The following is a 23453-nucleotide window of genomic DNA, read 5'->3' on the forward strand; positions in this document are numbered from 1 at the left end:
GAAATATTGAACAAAACTCAATGTTGTAATTACTGAACAACGTCATATGATATGATCATGAAACTTGGTATCATTATTTGCTATATTTTGTCTTTTTTCTGGCAAGCAATCTCTGGTTCTATCCATCAATCAGTTGTGTAGTCCTCCAGAAAAAAGAAGTTTGAAAAGAACATAGCAGATGAATTTAAAAATTTGGTACAAGAAATCAGAGGATTTTGCAAAACCATACATGTATGCTAATGTCAAATAAGATGTGACTGCGCTAAAAAGTAGAATCTAAAAAATTAAGGCAATTTTTTTAGAGATTAAGAGTTTTTGTGAAGCTTGTATGGCCATTCTTAAGTAGGTCATTACATTTTACTCCTCTGAAGTTTAATATCAATAAAAGAACATGCCTCGACATAATAATACTGGCTTTTTGGGGTAATTTTTTTTCGGCAGGATTCCCATTCTAAAAATTATATATTTGTCTAAAATTATAGCCTCAATTTCGGGAATTGAACGGTAAAGAATCAAACAAACAGAAAGCACAATTTAAAAATATTTGCTTACATTTAGTTCATTTCCCTATCCACTTTTATTCTGAATTTTGAAGTATTGGTTAGCCAGAAATGTTAAACAATATTCTAATTTTAGTTAAAACGAAAATGTGCAATGGCCTTGGTAGTTGTGTAGTAAAGTGTTTGGTATTCACATTCTAGGCCAAGTCCCACATACTGATTGGTGGTCCAGGTTCCCTGTCCACGCCCCAGACACCCACGTCTGCCCAGTTCCCAGCCGGGCTGGCCATCCCCCGCACCCCCACCACCCCCAGTATCGGCTCCACTCCCGGACAGAAGTTTGTCATCATGCAACAACCCAGGGCCTCTATGCCCATGCAATCACCTGCAGGCACTTCCATTGTAAAGGTATAGAACAGATTTTTATGCTCACTGTGAAGTTAAATGAACCTGGAATAAATAAGCTGAAATGCACAATATGTCATGGCAATTCTCTAATAAGTATAACAATTCAAATACTTGTTTTAAATGAAACAATTAACACTTTTAAGCCCCATTACTACTCAAAATCAACGAAACTTTCGTACAATATTTTGTAAAATAAAGGTAAAAAATTAAAAATCAGTTTCCTTATGGCAATTGCCGAAATTTCAACGCCAGATGTGGTCTGGTAAAATAGATGTTTGTAGATACAAAATGGTTATTTTTATTATTTGTTTTGCATATTTAATTTCATTTTAATATCCCTCAACAATATCTATTCATATGACAGATGAACACTTTCATGGTACCATTTTAGTGTTTGTGTGTCTTATGAATAGATATTTCGTGGGAAATGAAAATGGAATTAATTGTGTCAAAAATAAATAAAAACAAGCATTTTGTATCTACAAAAATCTATGTAATCATACCACATTTAGCGTTTACATTGTGGCTATTGCTATAAGGAACACTGATTGTTTAGGTGTAAACTTTATTTTACGAAATACTTTACAAAATTTTCATTGATTTTGAGCGTTATAGAGGCTTAAACAGCTGCCTTAAATCAGTTTGAAAATATTTTTGTACCCCACATTACAAGGTAAAAGGGGATATATACTGGAGTCACCATGGACATCTGTAAACTGATCTGTCTGTTTACTCAAACTTGTCTGCAGGCACTCTCCTACCCTTTTCAACATACAACAAACTTGAAGGCATTCTTCCTTATTACATGAATTTAGGAATGGACAATGTTTATCTTTACTGTCAAAACAATAACAAAAGTAATGCCCCTTTAACTTCTGTAACATTAATAGTTTTATGCCCCCGGATCGAATGATCGGGGGGATATTGTTTTTGCCTGTCTGTCTGCCATTCTGTCCCTCTGTCATTCTGTCCCAAAACTTTAACCTTGGTCATAACTTTTGCAATATTGAAGATAGCAACTCAATATTTGGAATGCATGTGTATCTCATGGATCTGCACATTTTGAGTGGCGAAAGGTCAAGGTCATTCTTTAAGGTCAAAGGTCAAATATATGGCTTCAAAGCGGCGCCGTAGGGGGCATTGTGTTTCTGACAAACACATCTCTTGTTACTATTAACTTAGTAAGCAATAATTAACATCTCTAAAAATGCAACATCCAGATGTATTAAATTTGGTATGTTATCTTGAATATTGATGCTCAACTTAGTTTAAATATACTAATATTTTTGTCTTTTAAGATTTAGAGTTAAAAACTTACAGGTTTTCAAGCAAGAAAAAGAAAAAAACTTGCTTTTGGCATAGCAAAACATCTATTTTTTTCTATCAAGTATCTATCATATCATATTTGTATCACATACTAATATGAACTGGTGACTGATAAATCTTGTCATTTTTTTATGAATAGCTTATAAACGGTCTGAAAACAGTTGCAATAAATATTAAATACATTTCAGGTGTTACCTGGCACTCCACAAAGTCTGGTCAATCCGTCGTCTGTCGCACAGAAGATCGTCGTGATGCCAAGCTCTCAGGCCCAGACCGCTCAAGTGCAAATGAACACCTTGCACATGTTTACCACCCCTGATCAATCCACTCAAGTCTCCATTGTGAAACAAGAGCCTGGGACCTCCTGAGCTTGTGACGCAGATTTAGGGACCTTAGAACACAACACACACTTGATATGGGGGGTTATGGACCTTAGAACACAACACACAATTGATACTGGGGGTTATGGACCTTAGAACAAAACACTTACTTGGTACAGGGAGTTATGGACCTTAAAACACAACACACAACTTCTTACAGGGAGTTATGGACCTTAGAACGCAACACACACTTGATTCAGGGAGTTATTGCCTGTGGAATATGTCAGTGTTGACAGAGTTATGGTCATTTGAATGTGTGTATGTTAAGGGAGTTGTGTTCCTTATAATGTAAGAGTGTTGAATAAGAGTTATTGTCCTTGAAATATATAAGTGTTGAAGAGTTAGTTCTTAGAATTGCAAGTGTTCTAAACATATTATGGTCCTTGGAACACTTTTGCCTTTGACTTCCACCATTTAAAAACTTGAAACATCCAGTCACTAACTTAGGATTAAGTTAGCATGAAAAGAAATGTTTTGAAACTTGATACTTTTGTTTGCATAATTCCAAAGGAAGCTGTTATACCCGATTCCTTAATAAGACCTATTTAACAGTGCAAGATTGAAATTTGACGCTACCTTGCTTTGGAATTGACACCATAAATACTTATTCCATTCGCAATTTTACAGGCAATCAAGGCCTTATTTGAGCAGTCTTTTCGTAAGCAATCATGAACAAAATTCTGACTAATTCAAGTTCAGTAAAACTGGCATGGTGGGTTTGTCAAAATATATACATCATACATAGATTGTATGGATTACTTGTAATTTTGTATGTTGTTATTGACATGATTTTCAGTTAGGACGAGAACTGAAATTTATATTAAGTTTATTTTATAATTTAGGAGTGTACACCATTGAGTTCAAGACAAACTTTTAAAGGAATTCAGAGAAAACTTTTATTTCAACGAATGTTAATGTCAGAGTAGATACATGCAGTATAAACAAATATAAAGCTGACTTGTGTCTGACTGTTCAACTCTTGATTATATTTAATTATGTATGACCTATTGTCAAAAAGCATGAAATAAACATGAACATTTATCAGACAGTATGTCTTATTGATTGTGTTTGTTATTATTCTTTGTATAAGACAAATACTTACTGAAATAACAAAACATTTGTAAAACCTGTAATCCTCCCCTTCACATTGCAGCAAATGTTTCCCTTAACCTCAACATTTAATTTGAAAACCAATAGGCTGGGGACAAAAATTCCACTTGTACGCTCGTATAGACAAGAAATATCTTTAGGATGAGTGAATTTACCTAAGCTCTCACCATACAGGACGAGTTATTAACATGTATTTTCAGACTAATAAGACTCTTGGTTTATAAATTAAAAATACCTTTTCTAAATGCATATCTATTCCGAAATTAGAACTCGAATGAACTGGAAGTTGTGATTGTTAATTTCATTCAGCAGGTGCATGTTGCTATGGAAAACTGTGTCCCAATCTAACAGCTATTTTGGTTATTAAACCAGTATGAATTTAGTCTGTAAAATGTCAGACATACACACGTTCTTTAAAGGGGATGGGGGGAAGGTTGAAAGGTCCAAAACAGAAAGCAAACATTGGAAAATAGAAAAACAAATCAGTGGATGTACGATCATAAAGTAACTTGTATCACGTCTTAAAATCTATATTTTAAAGGCATAAACCGCCAAGTTAATAAACTGTATTTATTACTATAATATAATTGTGATCAGCTGGCAACAATAATCTGAAAACAGTGATATAGGACACTGTGAGTCATATTAGCCCCTTGCAATCTTTATTGCACACATATTTGAGTGCATGTGTTTGCAGGATGAGTAAAAATGGTAAGGCACTCGTCCTGCAGGACTATTGCTGTCTTGAAATATTGCTTTTCCCCAACATTAGAAGTCTTTATCAGGAATCTCAATCTTTGTTAGGACTCTCAAAGATCACATGAGCCGTGCTTTGTGAAAAGGAGGTTTAACGCATCTGCATAAAGAATCGTCCCAGATAAGCCTGTGCAGTCTGCACAGGCTAATCAGGGACCGTACTTTCCACCTAGACTGGTTTTATGCTAAGAAAAGACTTGCTTGAAACGAAGAAAGATAATAAAAAGCAGAAAGTGTTGTTCCAGCCTGTGCAGACTGCATAGGCTAATCTGGGACGACACTTAACGCACATGTATTACAAGCCTGTTTCACAGAGCACAGCTCATATAAATGAATCTGAACATTCTCTAGATATTGTGTGGAAACACTTTGTTAATGTTTCACACATTCTTAGAACTTTACCTTTGACGGGTTGACCTAAATTTCTCAAAACCAATATACATCTTTCCTACCAGCCAATCAAGTTTGATGACCATAGGTTACGGTGTTCTCTAGACATTTTGCGGAAACCAATATTGTGATACACTCAGCTGTCATCTTGATCTTTTACCCATAACTTAAAAGGCAGAGCCATTTGTGAAAATATCTTATATATGAACACTTGTGATCCTTGATATCCGCTAGACCAGGCTGATAACCAAGAAAAAAGGAGTCTAAATAGTGAGCACACAAGCTGAACAAGAAAACCTGAAATGCTCAAAGTCGCTCACCTGAGATACAAAGGAACTGACCTGTTCTGTGCAGCCCAAGATATCATTAGAACAAATGTTCTGACCAAGTTTCATGCAGAGTGAACTATTAATGTAACTTTTAGAGTGTCTTACAAGGTTTTACTATAGCCATATAAGGATTAATTCCATGTTTTTCAACAGACAAGAACCATTTTTGAACTCATCCTAGATATCATTAAAACAAATGTTCTGATTTAGTTTCATAAAGATTTGATAATCAATGTGACTTAAAGAGTGTTAACAAGTTTTAAGTAATCCCATATAAGGAAATATGCCCTGCCCCCTTGCAGACATGATTTTCAGTCAAATGGACCCAATTTTAAACTCGTCCAAGATACCGTTGGGGAAAAAAGGTTCTGACCAAGTTTCATGAGGATGGAACAATAATTTGGCCTCAAGAGTGTTTTTCAAGCAACTGGAACCATTTTTGTCGTCTAAGATATCATTGGGACAAATCTTCTGATGATGATTTGACAATAAATGTGGCCTCTTAGAGTTATAACAAGGTTTTACTATAGCCATTTAAAAAAAAACCAACCCTTCCCCCTGGTGGCCGTATTTTTCAATCAAACGGAACCATTTTCAAACTTGTCCAAGATATCATTAGCACAAATCATCTGACCAAATATCATAAAGATCAGACAATAAATGTGGCCTCTAGAAAGTTTACAAGGCAAGGGTTGACGCCGCATGATGCATGACCGACAACAGACAAAAGGCGATCACAAAAGCTCACTGTGAGCACATTGTGCTCAGGTGAGCTAAAACCACAGCTACTCTTTCCGCAGTTAAAATATTATGTAAGATCATGTAAATCACAAATATGGTTAAGCAGCCAATAAACAAATCTTAGTGAAAATCCCAAATAATTGTTTATCAACCAATAAACAATAATAAATGGAACATTATTCCTAAAGTTATTGACAACAATGCTTATTTCTTTATGTTTTATTTGTCTTAAGCAAAAAATATTTAATCTTACAACATTCAGAAACTAAAAATGATCCCTCATAACAACAACAAGAAATCATTACAGTCATACATACAAGTAGTACTTCTTAACCCTTTGCATGCTGGGAAATTTGTCTTCTGCTAAAATGTCGTCTGCTGAATTTCTAAAATAAGCATTTTCTTCGATTTTTTTCAAAGAATACTATCAGAATAGCAAACAGTTTGGATCCAGATGAGACGCCACGTTCTGTGGCGTCTCATCTGGATCCAAACTGTTTGCAAAGGCCTTCAAAATTCGGTTCCCGCACTGAAAGAGTTAATACAAAATTAAATTTGCTTGCATGACTCACAAGCATCTTTTTTGTATGTACATTTTGGTCCTTGATTACTTGTCTGTGGTCGACTGTGTAATTGTAGGAAATTTTATGGTGAACTTTGGCAATAGTTCACTTTTACATAAATCTTTTGCAACAACCCTAGTTTGAAAGTCTCGATGATACAGTGTGAAATCAAACATGACATATTTACTAACACTAGATAGTACACCACACAATGAAACAAAAATGGGCAATATGAGTATCTTCTCACCAGTAAATATACAAATAGACCATTGTTTGGTATGCGAACTTCTTCAAGACAATGACATGTACAGTTCTGTATTGTTGTACAATTAAGATGCACTTAACAAATGAATCAAATCAATAACTTGTAAATTATACACACTTAACTTGCAATTGTACGGTGCAATATGGCACTTGGTCGAATATTTTGGGAATTCAAATCATGAACAATTTTTACATTTAGCTTTTTGCCCGTTACTATTCATCATAATAGCGAAAGCTATACAATGGCATTGGACAGGAATAAAATCTAAATGTGCCAAGGGGTGTCATTTCTTGATATAACATAATGCTTTAGTCTTTATCATTCATGTTTAATAAAATTATGCAAAATACTTCATAAAAATTAATTATACACTCAAAAATTATCAAAAAGCATAAACAATGGTTTTATTACACCCGGTCATTTCACATATTCCAACATAAACCACAAGGTTTAATACTTCTGTGTTCAGAATGTACCCTTCATCTTAACATTGAACACATGATTTTATCTGAATCCAAAAAGGTTCCTGATGTACAGTCTTCTAAACTAGTTTTATAAGAAAACGTGTAAGCATTTGTGTATTCAGTTTTCAAAGTGCTGTGAAATCATTATTATTTCTGTGACATTAATTTTCGTAAATTTCCTGGTTGGACCAATCCACAAATTTTACAAAAATACCCCCCAAAATGACCAAAGCAAATTTCTCTGTTTTCTCTTTCTAGTCCATAATCAGAAATCCACGAATAAACATGACCACAAACAAGTTTTCGAATAACCATGACTTGCAGACGATATTCTTCTTTTTTCATAACCATGATACGTCAACGGATGTAAATGATTTCACAGTATCATTCATTTCATCGCTACACATCTTTCAATCAGTAAACAATACTTTCAACATTTCGCTATTGAGTGCTTGTCTCACAAGACTATCACTAACAAAATGACCAGTTCAACCCCACGGCACCGCACACGTTAAAGACCAGTAGGGCTAAGGTTCTTGTATCCGGTGAAGTGCCATCTACGTTCGATGGTCGCCCCGACTCCGCTGAGCTCCTGTCGGAAGATGACGGGGATCTTCTCAAGCAGGGTTTCCAGCTCGCTCACCCGGCACGATACGCCGAGGCGGTGAAGGTACGACCAGATGTAGTCAATCGAGGCTCCTGTGGGATGTACGTGAAGGAAGCAGCACACCAGGCCTGCAATAGAGTAATATGGCATTAGTTGTAGGGACGGCAATAGAAAAATATGGGATAAGTTGTAGGGACAGCAATAGAAAAATATGGGATAAGTTGTAGGGACGGAAATAGAAAAATATGGGATAAGTTGTAGGGACGGAAATAGAAAAATATGGGATAAGTTGTAGGGACGGCAATAGAAAATATGGGATAAGTTGTAGGGACGGCAATAGAAAAATATGTGATTAGTTGTAGGGACAGAAATAGAAAAATATGAGATAAGTTGTAGGGACGGAAATAGAAAAATATGAGATAAGTTGTAGGGACGGCAATAGAAAAATATGGGATTAGTGGTAGGGACAGCAATAGAAAAATATAGGATAAGTTGAAGGGACGGAAATAGAAAAATATGAGATAAGTTGTAGGGACGGCAATAGAAAAATATGGGATTAGTGGTAGGGACGGCAATAGAAAAATATGGGATTAGTGGTAGGGACGGAAATAGAAAAATATGGGATAAGTTGTAGGGACGGCAATAGAAAAATATGGGATAAGTGGTAGGGACGGCAATAGAAAAATATGGGATTAGCTGTAGGGACGGCAATAGAAAAATATGGGATAAGTGGTAGGGACAGCAATAGAAAACAAGGGCTGTTTGTAAAACATGCATGCCCCCCATATGGGCTGTCCGTTGTAGTGGCAGCCATTGTGTGATACGTTTTTTGTCACTGTGACCTTGACCTTTGACCTAGTGACCTGAAAATCAATAGGGGTCATCTGTGAGTCACGCTCAATGTACCTATGAAGTGTCATGATCCTAGGCAAAAGCGTTCTTTAGTTATCATCCGAAAATCATTTTACTATTTCGGGTCACCGTGACCTTGACCTTTGACCTTGTGACCTCAAAATCAATAGGGGTCTTCTGCGAGTCATGATCAATCTACCTGTGAAGTTTCATGATCCTAGGCATATGCGTTCTTGAGTTATCATCCGAAAACCATTTTACTATTTCGGGTCACCGTGACCTTGACCTTTGACCTAGTGACCTCAAAATCAATAGGGGTCATCTGCGAGTCATGATCAATCTACCCATGAAGTTTCATGATCCTAGGCGTATGCATTGTTGAGTTATCATCCTGAAACCATTTTACTATTTCGGGTCACCACGAACTTGACCTTTGACCTAGTGACCTCAAAATCAATAGGGGTCATCTGCGAGTCGTGATCAATCTACCCATGAAGTTTCATGATCCTAGGCGTATGCGTTCTTGAGTTATCATTCAAAAACCATTTTACTATTTCGGGTCACCGTGACCTTGACCTTTGACCTAGTGACCTCAAAATCAATAGGGGTCATCTGCGAGTCATGATCAATGTACCTATGAAGTTTTATGATCCTAGGTCCAAGCATTCTTGAGTTATCGTCTGACAACCACCTGGTGGACGGACAGACCGACATACCGACAGACCGACGGACCGACATGAGCAAAGCAATATACCCCCTCTTCTTCGAAGGGGGGCATAAATATGGGATAAGTTGTAGGGATGGCAATATAAAAATATGGGATAAGTGGTAGGGACAGCAATAGAAAAATATGGGATTAGTGGTAGGGACGGCAATAGAAAAATATGGGATAAGTTGTAGGGACGGCAATAGAAAAATATGGGATTAGTGGTAGGGACTGCAATAGAAAAATATGGGATAAGTGGTAGGGACGGCAATAGAAAAATATGGGATTAGTGGTAGGGACGGCAATAGAAAAATATGGGATTAGTGGTAGGGACGGAAATAGAAAAATATGGGATTAGTGGTAGGGACGGAAATAGAAAAATATGGGATAAGTAGTAGGGACGGCAATAGAAAAATATAGGATTAGTGGTAGGGACGGAAATAGAAAAATATGGGATTAGTGGTAGGGACGGCAATAGAAAGATATGGGATAAGTTGTAGGGACGGCAATAGAAAAATATGGGATAAGTTGTAGGGACGGCAATAGAAAATATGGGATAAGTTGTAGGGATGTATTTTATCGAAAAAAAGCTAGATTTGTGTTATAAAAACAACTAGGGTTACAAACAATATTGTGCCAACAACGATCTTAAACAATCATTATTAAATTTACTTGTCGGATTTAAATTACCATTGGTACATACAAGAGGCCATTCCTGTTTGTACCTTGAAATTATTTTGTTTAAGTTATAAAGATCTGTGTTACAATTTACTATAAGCATGGACCCACTAGACAATGGCCCCATATATTTGTGGTGGGCAGCTAGATTTATGAGGAAATTTGTATATATGTTCTATTTGCAGGAAATATTGTATAAGGGAAGGCTATTACAGCCAAAATGTATAGCACCTAAATTGTATGCCACACATACTTTATTTTATGCACTGAGGCAGTATATATCACAACTGACAAAAGTGTCAATATGCTTTACATACTTAAACCACGACAATAGATCGTCAATTAGTAAGCCCCTTCTAACTGGTTTGTTTCGCCAAGGAAATAATAATAAACATGTTATAAAGTAAGCCCTCGTACCAACAAGTTGTGCCTCTTTGTCAGAGAAGTGTATGCCAGTGCTGCTGATGGTGTCATCCCCAACCTTACTGGACTGGTCAGTCTGCTAATGAAACAAGGAAACAATCACATTGATATGAGATCTAAGTCACTTTTAATAATGTATAATAAAATGTTAATACAGACAATTACTGTCAGAACATTTGAAACACCAAATTAAGACTGTTCAATGGATACCAAGAATTAGTGTTTTGGGGGTACAAGAACACATCTGATTTTGGTTCATAACTATCTTAACACAGAGTACACACTGTCATATAATAGACCAAAATTAGGTGGAAGGAATCCTGTACGAGTGCCATGAATTTTATTCCTATTAATTGATAACTTTTGATATTTGTTTCAATGGACTTGGATTGCTAGTAAAATCCATTTTCCAAAATGAGGGTCATTTTTATTCCAGACATTATCTTTAAGCCCGGTTCTGGCTGGCAATTACTAAGACATGTCAAACCTGAATGTTGCATTAAAAAAAGCCTGAAATCTTTTTATTTAATATAAATATATAGGGGAAATTAAGAATTCAAAAGCATGAAATCTGTTTATTCAATAAGAACATATAGGGGAAATTAAGAATTTAAAAGCATGAAATCTGTTTATTCAATAAGAACATACAGGGGAAATTAAGAATTTAAAAGCATGAAATCTGTTTATTCAATATAAACATATAAGGAAAATCAAGAATTTAAAAGCCTGATATCAGGACTAGACCTGAATAGTACCAAGCCTGCTTTTTATCCAAAATTACCCAAACATATTTTACTGCTTTGTCTTTTTCCTCCGTCTGGTTATCTTCGTCATTTTTGCTTGTTGTGCCTTGCTGTTCAGATCTCAGTTTCTCAGATTTCAGGTTCTCATATTTGTCCAAGGCAATCTGCTTTTCCAACACCAAGGAGGATTTCTCTTGTTCCATTTTCTTCTTGTACTCCATATGTTCATTACGGACCGTGATCAGTTGCTATAATGGAAACAACAGCAATAACAGCATCAGATGGTACAATTGGCGAAATAGAACTTATGAAAGAGAATCGACAAAACCTTAACCTTATAATAAATCTGTTTTGGTGTACTTACAAAATTTCTTCTAATGATATGTACAAGAAATTTTGAAAAGGGCTATTGAGAGCCTAGTCTGAAGTCATTTACCATAAAAACAGCATACCAAAGTTCTTACCAAAAAATATAAATCCAAAACAAGAGCACCGCATAACGGATGCCAAGGCTCGGCTGCCGGTGCAGTTTTGAATAAATAAAAGCTTGTCAGAATTTATTTAATTTTGTTTAGGTCACAGTGACCCTGACCTTTGACCTAGTGACCCAAAAATGGGTGTGGCATGTAGAACTCATCAAGGTGCATCAACATATGAAGTTTTAAAGTTGTAGTTGGAAGCACTTTGATTTGAGAGCCAATGTAAAGGTTTTATCATGGTGGATGGCGGACGACAAGCTGGCTATGACAATACCTCGGGTTTCGAAAAATTTAAGTTAAAAGGCTTAATCACACAAACAGCATTCCCAACCCAATGTGTGCATCATCAGCAATCTCCACCCACTTATGCAATCACTGAAAATTTTACTATCAGCATTCCCCACCCACTTGTTGAATCTTTCAAGGTGCATTCCCTACCCACCTATTTACGCACTTACATTTTCAAAATCTAAAATCAGCCTACCTGCCCAACCTGTTTCACCCACTGAAACTTTCAAAACCAGTATTTCCCACCATCTGTAAAACCTTTACAATCAGCATTCCCAACCAATTTGTTGCACAAAATAAAACTCTCACAATCAGCATGCCCCACCCACTTGTTGCACCCACAAAAAAACATTCACAATCAGCCTACCACGCCCTCTCAAACTTTTACAATCATCATTCCCCACCCACTGAAACTTAAACAGTCATCAATCTCCACCCACTGAAATGTTAACAATCAGTATTCCCCACCCACTTAAACTTTCACATTCAGCTTTCCCCACCCATTTATTACTTCAACTGAAACGTTCACAATCAGCATTCCCCACCAACTGAAACCTTCAACAATCCACATTGCCCACGCACCTGTTGCATGCCCTGCATGGCCATCTGTAGAGACCGGACCTCCTTCTCCCTGTCCGTGCTGGAGGAGCCGGTCTCCTGCTTCAGTACGGCCACCTCGTTCTTGTACACCTCCAGCTGACACTTCAACTCATCGTTCTCATCCTTCAAGTTGTTCACAAGGGCTAGACGACTCGCCACTGTAAATATAATGCATTTAATTCAGAAATATTTGTGTTAAGCTTTTTGGTTTGTTAACAAGCTTTTTTTAAATAAGAGTCAATATTTTCGCAAATGGCTCAAATGGCGAACGACAGCGCAAGCCCTGGCCATTAATCTGCTGCTTTAGAAAGCTTTTCATTCTTTAACCCAACTATTGCTATACTACTCTCCACTATAAATATATGAGTCACGTTCTGGTAATATTCAGTTAAATGCACATGTGTTAAATGTTGTCCCAGATAAGCCTGTGTAGACTGTACAAGCTCATCTGGGACGAAACTTTCTGCTTTCTTTCAGATTTTTCTTCTTTTTTTGGGGGGGGGGGGGGTCTTTTCTTTGTGAAATTTAAGTTGAGGCAGAAAGTGTCATCCCTGATGAGCTTCTTTGTTAAAATTTTTGCATGGAACTTCTCCTCATCTATATCTATAGAAACAAGAAACCGTTGGAGACAGGTGATGCTCCCCAACGTTTTTTTTGTCACAATATTGCACTATATATTCAGATAAAAGGAAACGTCTTGAGGGCACAGTAGTTGGGGGGACAATAATTTTTTTATAGAAAATTTCAAAGGGCCATAACTCTGAAAAATCATCCGACCAGAACCCGCTGATAATATGCACATCTCCACTTGGTAGTGAAGCTTCCCATAAAGGTTCATTGAATTTCGGTCATTAGTTGCTGAGAAATAGCCCGGACAAAAATTATGCACGGACCGACACACTGACGGACACACGGACGGACAGACGAAGCGGCGACTATATGCTCCCCCCAAAATAAATTTTGGGGGAGCATAAAAAGAATTTTGGGGGAGCATAAAAAGAATCTTCATGGTGAAGTCTTTAGTTAGTGTCAGACAGACTGGTGAATGACAACGCAAAGATTTCATTCTTCTGCATTCGCCGAGGGAAAGAAAGAAATGCAATTAAATTAAGACATAAACAGGTACGTTTATTGATTTCATATACACATTTCATGGCTGAAACTAGCATGTACATTGGTAAAAATTCTATGAAACAAATTCGAACTTGTTATGAAGGTCATGTAGGTAGACACACACAGCAATAATAGGGATCTGAACTCGTTTTGCCAAAAATAGGGTCAGTATCTGACAGCATTTTTCCAAAAAAAAATCTGGACAAGTATTATGTTAAAGAAAATTTCTGAGTCCAAGGCCCATAAATTCGTCTAAAATCAATGAAACAGAACAAACCTCAAACTTGATCTGCAAGTCATGTAGACAGAGTCACATACCAAAAATCAGGCAAATATATGGGAGCATTTTGCAAAAAGTCCAGAAAACAGTTATTGTTCAGAACAATTTTAAGTAAAAGGCCCTTAACTTTGCCAAAAATCAATTGACTGACACGAAACTCAAACTTGATCATGCAGGTTGACTTACATACTAACAAGGGCAGTTTGTAAAACATGCATGCCCCCAATATGGGTTGTCCGTTGTAGTGGCAGCCATTGTGTGAATACGATTTTTGTCACTGTAACCTTGACCTTTGACCTAGTGACCTGAAAATCAATAGGGGTCATCTGCGGGTCACGATCAATGTACCTATGAAGTGTCATGATCCTAGGCGCATGCGTTCTTGAGTTATCATTCAAAAACCATTTTACTATTTCTGGTCACCGTGACCTTGACCTTTGACCTAGTGACCTCAAAATCAATAGGGGTCATCTGCAAGTCATGATCAATGTACCTATGAAGTTTCATGATCCTAGACCCAAGCGTTCTTGAGTTATCGTCTGACAACCACCTGGTTGACGGACCGACCGACAGACCGACCGACAGACAGACCGACCGACATGAGCAAAGCAATATACCCCCTCTTCTTTGAAGGAGGGCATAAAAATCTGGTAAATATCTGAAAGTGTTTAGAAAACACACTGAAAAAAGAATGACTGACAAAGGGACTAGGTCACTGCTATTAATGTCACCCTACTAAGCATATCAAACAAAAACTAGAGCTTTGTCACAGACGTGAAGAATACCCCCACATGCCGCATTGACACAATATTTTGCATGTTGTCTTCACAAAAAACAGCAGACACCATGCTCAACTAAGTGACCCCGTGACCTTGTTTTCGACCAGGCATGGCCCATGTTCAAACTTGACCGACACATAATCTAGATACAACTTCTGACCAAGCGTGGTGAGGATCTGATATTATTTACTTGAGTTAGAGAGCGGACACCATGCTGAATGTTAAAAAACGCACTAAGTGACTCCGTGACCTAGTTTTTGGCCGGACAGCCCATGTTCGAACTTGGTCTAGAGATCATGTAGTTAAAAAAACTTGTGACCAAGTTTGGTGAAGGTTGGATGAAAACTACTTGAATTAGAGAGCGGACAACATGTGGAGGTTTAAAATCACTAAGTGACCCCTTGACCTAGTTTTTGACCCAGCATGACCCATACAACTTCTGACCAAGTTTGGTGAAGATTGGATAGAAACTACTTGAATACGAGAGCGGACAACATGGTGATGTTTAAAACACACTAAGTGACCTCGTGACCTAGTTTTTGACCCGGCATGACCCATATTCAAACTTGACCTAGACATCATAGATACAACTTCTGACCAAGTTTGGTGAAGATTGGATAGAAACTACTTGAATACGAGAGCGGACAACATGGTGATGTTTAAAACACACTAAGTGTCCCCGTGACCTAGTTTTTGACCCGGCATGACCCATTTTCGAACTTGACCTCGACATCATCTAGATACAACTTCTGATCAAGTTTGGTGAAGATCGGATGAAAACTACTTGAATTAGAGAGTGGACACTTCATACGGACCGACCGACAGACATGTTCACTCCTATATACCCCCCTAAACTTCGTTTGTGGGGGTATAATTACTTTAACATACATTGATATTTTTATTGATTTTAAACAGAGATTTCATGGCTGAACTAGCATTGCAAATGTTTGTATTCTGGATAAACAAAGCACCATGAAATGATTGAAACACTGATAAATACGGCATCAACTCAAACAAATAACAAGAGCACCGCCTAGCGGGTGCAGACTGCTCATCTATTTTTCTTTTTAAACGAAAAAAATGCAAACAATTTTTTTTATTTTTTTTGAGGGGGGGGGGATTCTAGGTTTGGGCGGTCTTTCAGAAATATTTGTGTTTTTTAACCATGTTTTTTGGGGAGGGGGGCTGGGGGGATCGGGTGGTGAGAGGGGGTATAGTTTGAGGGTTAGGTCAATTATAAGATGATCTTTCAAAAGTAAAATTAATGGAAAAAAACACTATTATTTTGGGGGGGGGGGGAGATTCTGGGGTGGGGCATAGGGGATGGTTTGGGTGGAGTCTATTGTGGTGTATCATGTAAGTGTTGTTTTGTCAAAGTATCAATCAAATCTGATCATAAATAAAGAAGTAATGGCAATTTTAGCAAAATTTAATTATTTGACCTTGAAAGTCAAGGTCATTCAAAGGTCAAGGTCAAATTCAACTTCCTAGGTACAGTACCCTCATGATAGTATGAAAGTAATTGAAGTTTGAAAGCAATAGTCTTTATACTTAAGAAGTAAAGTTGATCTACACACAACATTTAACCAAATATTCAAAGTTACTACGTCAAAAAAGGGCCATAAGTCCGTCAAAATGACAACCAGAGTTATGCAACTTGTCCTGTACAGTCTTGTTATGATAGTTAGCGAGTGTTCCAAGTTTGAAAGCAATAGCTATGATACTTTAGGAGTAAAGTGGACCAAAACACAAAACTTAACCAAATTTTCAATTTTCGTAGTATAAAGGGGCCATAATTCTGTCAAAATGCCAGTCAGAGTTACATAACTTTGCCTGCACAGTCCCCTTATGATAGTTAGTAAGCTTGCAAGTATGAAAGCAATAGCTTTGATACTTTAGGAATAAATTGGACCTAAACACAAAACTTAACCAAATTTTCAATTTTCTAAGTATAAAAAGGGCCCATAACTCTGTCAGAATGCCAGCCAGAGTTATCTAACTTTGCCTGTCCAGTCCCCTCATGATATTAAGTAAGTGTACCAAGTTTAAATGCAATAGCTTTGATACATTATGAGAAAATTGGACCTAAACACAAAACTTAACCGGACGCCAACGCCAAGGTGATGACAATAGCTCATAATTTTTTTTCAAAAAATAGATGAGCTAATAATTAGAGAGTGGTAAAAAAATCCCCCAAAAAAGAAAACGCCGCGAAAATTCCCCCTAATGAAGGTAGCGACCCGCTTCCCCTAAAATGGATTGAGGGCCCTGGTGTGGTGGCAGCTCTGAAACACAAAATCCACAAGGAATATTGCTCAAAATTTGAACAGCAAAAAGCATACTGGTTGGTACTTACTCTCGACATACTGGTTGGTACTGTACTCATTCACATCAGGCCTCTTGGCCTTCTTGCTGTTGGAGGGCCCCCCACTGTCGTCCTCTTCTGACATCTCCATCTCGTCCTCCTGGCGACCACTGAGGAACTCATCCTGCTGAGACTGCTTTATCTCCTGTGAACATTAATATGGCTTAATGCACGTGCGTGAAGTGTCGTCCCAGGTTAGCCTGGGCAGTTTGCAGTGTATTAGTGAAAAATCTTTTTTGTTCTTTAAGTATTGTCCCTGATGAGCCTGTTAGAACTGCACTGGCTATTCAGGTACAAGACTTTTAGCACATGCATTAACCCTTTGCATGCTGGGTAATTTGTCTTCTGCTAAAATGTTGTCTGCTGAATTTCTAAAATTAGCATTTTCTTCGATTTTTTTCAAAGAATACTATCAGAATAGCAAACAGTTTGGATCCAGATGAGACGCACTGTTTGAAAAGGCCTTCAAAATTCGGTTCCCGCACTGAAAAGATTAAGTCCTCTTATCCCACAGTAATGCTCATATAGTTTTACTGGCTCTTATATTTTCTGGGAAACTCCAATCTCATCTTTACTTTACAAGATGCACTGATGGAACAAAAGTGGTCTTAATGTTTGTTTATGTCATTATGTTGTTAGACACAAGAATTGGGTATAACTTAAGATTAAGATAAAATGATAAACGTTTCGAGTTCATAAGGCAAAAAGTGCTATTGTTTTGTCCAATCATAATTAAGAACTATCTTGATGTTTTGTAAGGGTGTATTTACTATTAAGATCAACATTGGTATTTCTTAATTGATAGTTCACACGTGTGTTTATGGACACCTTCAGAATTTTTCCCAGTATATCCCTCAACATTACCATCGCCTAAAACCTCAAGTACAAGAAAATTAAACGTAGTATATGCCTAGGGTTTGAACTGTTATACACTTGGTCATCTTGCGGCTCTTGCCTGAGTATACTGCTTCCTCCCTGAGCTAAAAATGACAGCTCTGTTACCATACCAACGAGGATTGTACCAACCATACTCTCTGCCTGACTTGATACTTACCAATATCTCAAATGTCTGGAGAAGCGTAAATAACCTGTAATACTTCACCTTTTGATAGCTTAAATTGACCAATAGGTTGCTTTTCCTTATGTCTGGATCCGTATCCACATGAAGTAAATATGAGAATGCTTTTTTCATGTATCTGGATTGACAATTTAGTGTTCTTACAGTTAATTAAATAAAAGAGACGAGACTACATGTCTATGCAAAGATGTATTTGAATAATGTATCCCTTTAGTACTTAGATAGGTATTTTGACACATTTGAAGTCCCATAGAAAGTTTTATTTAATAAAAGACCTTTCTTACAAAATTCAAGTTTTAAAGGCTCCATTTCCAACCCTTAGATACTAATGAGCAGCAAACAGCATAAAACCTGAACAGACTGCGAGTTACTCATAGCCATTTTCACTTATGGGGGAAAGGGTTAAGCAAACATGAGGACAATGAAACCGTGATATATCAAAACATTCCACTGTCTTAAGCACAGTCAACATAATGTATTAATAAGACTAATCAATCTGACATTAATTAACTATATTCGACTACTCTCACACAAATCATCCTTCTTCACCTGTATTTAAACTAGGTTATGTTTCTATGGACATTTCAAATGTTTATTTGCATTTTTTACTAAACATACATATTAGGTGACTTATTACCTTGAAACCAGTTTTTTACAAATAACTACAAATGAGCAAGTCTGGTATATGGATATTGGAAATGTTCTCATTCGTGACTTGAGAACATTGAGAAGGCCCCTACATGCGTCCAAACTGTCTTTAGACTCTTGATCTTTGTTTTACTCAATCAATTACCACAACAGGTTTATAGCATTATAGAAAAAGTTTGCATAGTTTCTATGCTGCATATCAGCTATACAAGACAGAGTTAGAATATTTGTGCAGTGATCCATCAAAATGTAGGTTCAAATTCAAGGTCTTAAGATATTCTTTAAATCATACCTATTTGAAATCTATGGCAATTTTTTTTTAACGCAATATTGCATAAATGCAGATCTTTTTTTTAAATGAGTAGTCAACACACATGAAATGACATTTTTAGGCAACAAAATCAAGAGTCTAAGTTCAGACCGATCATACTCGCAGCAAATACTAGTGGTTCCTGACTGGCCTTCCATCATCACTATCTTTTGTTATCTGGAAATGTACTTTCCATTCCCAATCTGCTGTGATCATGTATAAACTTTCATATGGTCACAAAAGTGCAAAAACTACTGATGCTCCACTGTTTAGCATAAAATTGCCCCCCTTTTTATACAGGCTTCTTATTTCTGCGATTTTTACGCAAACAGTACCAAATGACACAATATAATAATGTGCAAGGTACTGTTTTTGTGAAAATCATGCTTCTGTTGACTTAATTAATATTTATTGGAAAGCTGACAATTCTTCACTTTTACAAGAAATTACTTTAACAGAAAAAAAATCTAATTTAAGACAAGTATATTAATAATAACAGTACTGTATTCAATCATATTGTGAAATATGCCACTGAAAATGTGTATGAAATGTTAAAATATGGTAAATGAAGCTCCAAAAACATCAGGAAAGAATTCACGTTAACCTTCGTAGTCTTTTATTCAACTTAAGTGACGGTCTGGCTATACAATAGAGCAATAAATTAAAATCCGTTTTCTTGTAAGTCAAAGAAACATTTAGAGGTCACATGATCGCAGCAGATGGTCGGTCCGCGCCCACCTACCTTTGCTTGTTTAAGCCACATCTCAACGTTCTTTCGCTGGGCCTTAGTAAAGTGATCCCAGTTCCTTTGCTTCTGTGCCACCACAAAGACTTTCTCTATCTGATCGACTGGTGGAGCGAGGGAAAAGAGAAAAACATCATCTCAACATACAAATAAATATAACAAACCAAGCACAGAACGCCCAGGATTTGTTCGCGCAGATACGTTCTTCTTGCCCATTTTCATCCTTCTGGTACCACTTCAGTCTAGAGCTGTCAAACTTTCAGTGCTCCAGCTAGGCCTTAACAGAAGTACACAGCTCCCTTTTGTCCCAACTTCTTACCCAGCCCTCTCGACCCAAGCCCTTTTTTAAAAATCTGATCAGTTTTATTTATCATAGAAAATGTCTTAAAATCCTAGCTGGAGCACTGAATTATGTACATGTATTACATGTTTATGAAGATCTGTCTTGAAAGGCATCAACAATACATCTGAATATGCCTTAGGCCAACACAAGCTACGAAGGGACATATCAATGGTTTATAAAAAAAAACTAAATTAGAAACAGGTTTTATTAGAGTTATAATATATTTAGGTATTGTTCTAATCAGAGATCATCTATTTTTAGAATGTTCTGAGGTCTGGCGATTGCACAAATGTTTTAATCAGATTGGTTATTAGAAAATAGTGCATGTCCAAAAATGTATATTGAACTAATACCTGTTTTTTACTACCTGTAGTTTTGACACCTACATCATCCATAATAAAGTTTAAAAGGTATACTTAAAATGCATGTTACTGCACAAAAGCTTAAAGAACTCATAAAAAAAAATCTTGTTTAACATATCTTTTTTTTTAAATACATTTGATATGCCCCTTCAAAAGAGCACTAGCTTTTGTCTTCTGGTAACTTACATGGCATTCTCCAAAGCCCATATGCAATACCTGGGAACTGATGGTACACTTGGTAAAATCAAACAATACTGTACAAAGGCAAATCAGACCTCTGTTGATCCAAACTTTGGAGTAGACATGAGCCCTTGGCCTCTACAAACCCTGAAATAACTCATGTTGAACATATGAAGTTCCAGTAGATACACCAGCTCCGATGCCAAAAACTTACTGTAACTGTGGTAAAATTCAGGACAGTTGACAAGAGAGAAACTGAGCCATCACTTACACTGCCTCAAGAGGCCCTCAAAGAGGCTCTTGAATCTCTGCTTCATGGCCACGAGTTCTTCTTCGTGGGCCTGTTTCTCGGAGAGGAGGCGTCTGATGTGCGAGTTCACGCACTGGATCATGCTGTAGAACTGGTTGATGTTGCGCCTATTCACGTCTCCTCGCTCCATCCACGTGAGCAGCGTCGAGGACGCCTTCATGAAATCCTCGTCATCTGAAAGGAGGACATAACTCTACATGTAATGCAGTCAATTTGAAACTGAAAGACGCCTTCATGAAATCCTCGTCATCTGAAAGGGGGACAGAAATCTACATGGATTGCAGTCAATTTGAAACTGGAGGACGCCTTCATGAAATCCTCGTCATCTGAAAGGGGGACATAACTCTACATGTATTGCAGTCAATTTGAATCTAAGTAGATTTTAACTGGAAAGTACGTCCAATGAATTTTACTATTTTGAACACCAATTTTCGTATACAGTGTCACCACTGTAACAAGAGCACCACATAACTGGTGCCAACTCGGCTGCCGGTGCAGTTTTGAATAAATTCATGCTTGTTAGAATTTTGTTTTTTAGAGGCCACAGTGACCTTGACCTTTGACCTAGTGACCAAAAATTGTTTGTGGCGTGTAGAAGTCATCAAGGTGCATCTACATATGAAGTTTCAAAGTTGTAGCTGAAGCACTTTGATTTTAGAGCCAATGTTAAGGTTTAAGCACGGCAGACGGCAGACGCAGGATGGCAGACGCCAGACGACGAGCTGGCTATGACAATACCTTGTGTTTTCTTCGAAAACAGCCAAGCTAATAAAACAAGACTTTTGACTAGGTAGTGAATAATAAATATTACTGTATTGTCCTAACTGCTGTATTTTATTTGTAGTAAGTATCTTTTGTGATTTTGTGCCATTACAGGTAAAACCTTACAATATTTTACAGGTCATGCCTCCTTGGTGGAATTAATACAAGAGGGCCAAGATGGCCTTAGTTCGCTCACCTGAGAGGAGTCGGTTCATTCAATCTTTACCTTATGTCAAACTAGACCTAGATATTGACCAGACAAACATCCTGGTCAAGTTTCATCATTATTGAACCAAAACTCTGGCGTAGGGAGTGTTTTTGTTTTTGTAAGATTTGAAATGGTGACCTATCATCAAACTTGACTGAGATCTTTCAGCAACTTTGATAAAGAATGCTTGAGTAATGTGAATGTTTACAAACCAAATGTGGACGGACGGACAGCGGACAAAGACCAATCCTAAAACCTCACCTGAGCAATCAGGTGAGCTAAAAAGTGCGTTTCACCGATCTGAGCCATTTTCCAACTTGTCCAAGAAATCAATAAAACCAATATATTGACTAAGTTTCACGATGATTAGGCAAAATATGTGAATTCCATAGTGTTCAATCACAAGGCTTTCTCTCTATATAGTCACATAAGGAAAACTGCCCCACCCCCCTTGCAGCCATGTTTATTGACCCATCGGGACCATTTGCAAACTCATCTGAGATATATATAAAACCAATCTTTTCTCCAAGTTTCATGATGATTGGGCAAAAATGTGACTTTTAGAGTGTTCACAAGCTTTTTTTACTATATAAATATAAGAAAACTGCCCCCCGCGGCAGCCATGTTATTCAACTGGAACCATTTTTTAACTCAACTATCAAGGAAACAAATGTTCTGACCAAATTTCATGAAAATTGGGCAAAAAATGTGACTTCTAGAGTGTTCACATGTTTTCACTGTATACATATAGAGAAAAATGCCCCGCCCACTGGCGGTCATGTTTTTTCACCGATCTGGACCATTTTCGAACTCGTCCGACATATCAATAAAACCAATGTTTTGATTAACTTACATGATGATTGGGCCAAACTTGTGACTTCTAGAGTGTTTACAAGGTTTCTCTATAGCCATATAAGGAAAACTGCCCCGCCCACTGGCGGCCATGTTTTTCAACAGACCGGAACCACTTTTGAACACAACCAACATATCATTAAGACAGACATTTAGACAAAGTTACGTGAAGATTGGGCATTAAATGTGACTTCTACAGTGTTTACAAGTTTTTTCTTTTTTTTGACCTAGTGACCTAGTTTTTGACCCAGCATGACCCAGTTTTGAACTCGATCGAGATTTCATTGGGACAAATCTTCTGACCAAGTCTCATGAAGATCGGACAATAAATGTGGCCTCTAAAGTGTTTACCAACAAATGTGGACGGACGATGGACAGAAGGACAACGGACAAAGACCGGTCACAAAAGCTCCCCTGAGCAATCAGGTGAGCTAAAAAAAACATCCAACTTCAAATAACAATTAACACATAAATAAAACCCAAATCTACACTCAGTGTCTGTATTATTAT

General features: G+C 37.3%; 2 protein-coding genes across 4 annotated transcripts in view; one reads left to right on the forward strand and one right to left on the reverse strand.

Moving 5' to 3' along the window:
- The window catches only part of LOC127833871 (transcription initiation factor TFIID subunit 6-like), a 43582-nt gene extending 39927 nt beyond the window's left edge, over positions 1 to 3655 (forward strand). Inside the window, exons 12-13 of the mRNA XM_052359361.1 lie at positions 702 to 908; positions 2423 to 3655. Of these exons, the coding sequence (XP_052215321.1) occupies positions 702 to 908; positions 2423 to 2602 (387 nt within the window). The 3' untranslated portion in view covers positions 2603 to 3655. The remainder of the gene's footprint in view (positions 1 to 701; positions 909 to 2422) is intronic.
- A 2489-nt stretch (positions 3656 to 6144) lies between these two features.
- The window catches only part of LOC127834693 (ecto-NOX disulfide-thiol exchanger 2-like), a 31931-nt gene continuing 14622 nt past the window's right edge, over positions 6145 to 23453 (reverse strand). Inside the window, exons 9-15 of one of the 3 annotated variants that reach the window (XM_052360714.1) lie at positions 21083 to 21295; positions 19924 to 20030; positions 17137 to 17290; positions 12591 to 12766; positions 11280 to 11489; positions 10493 to 10577; positions 6145 to 7967 (exon numbers count right to left, since the gene is read on the reverse strand). In XM_052360714.1, the coding sequence (XP_052216674.1) occupies positions 7744 to 7967; positions 10493 to 10577; positions 11280 to 11489; positions 12591 to 12766; positions 17137 to 17290; positions 19924 to 20030; positions 21083 to 21295 (1169 nt within the window). In that variant the 3' untranslated portion in view covers positions 6145 to 7743. The remainder of the gene's footprint in view (positions 7968 to 10492; positions 10578 to 11279; positions 11490 to 12590; positions 12767 to 17136; positions 17291 to 19923; positions 20031 to 21082; positions 21296 to 23453) is intronic. The other 2 variants (XM_052360716.1, XM_052360715.1) reach the window with 2 other exon arrangements.

This window comes from Dreissena polymorpha, chromosome 6 (genome assembly GCF_020536995.1).
Source record: "Dreissena polymorpha isolate Duluth1 chromosome 6, UMN_Dpol_1.0, whole genome shotgun sequence".
NCBI classification, from domain to species: domain Eukaryota; kingdom Metazoa; phylum Mollusca; class Bivalvia; order Myida; family Dreissenidae; genus Dreissena; species Dreissena polymorpha.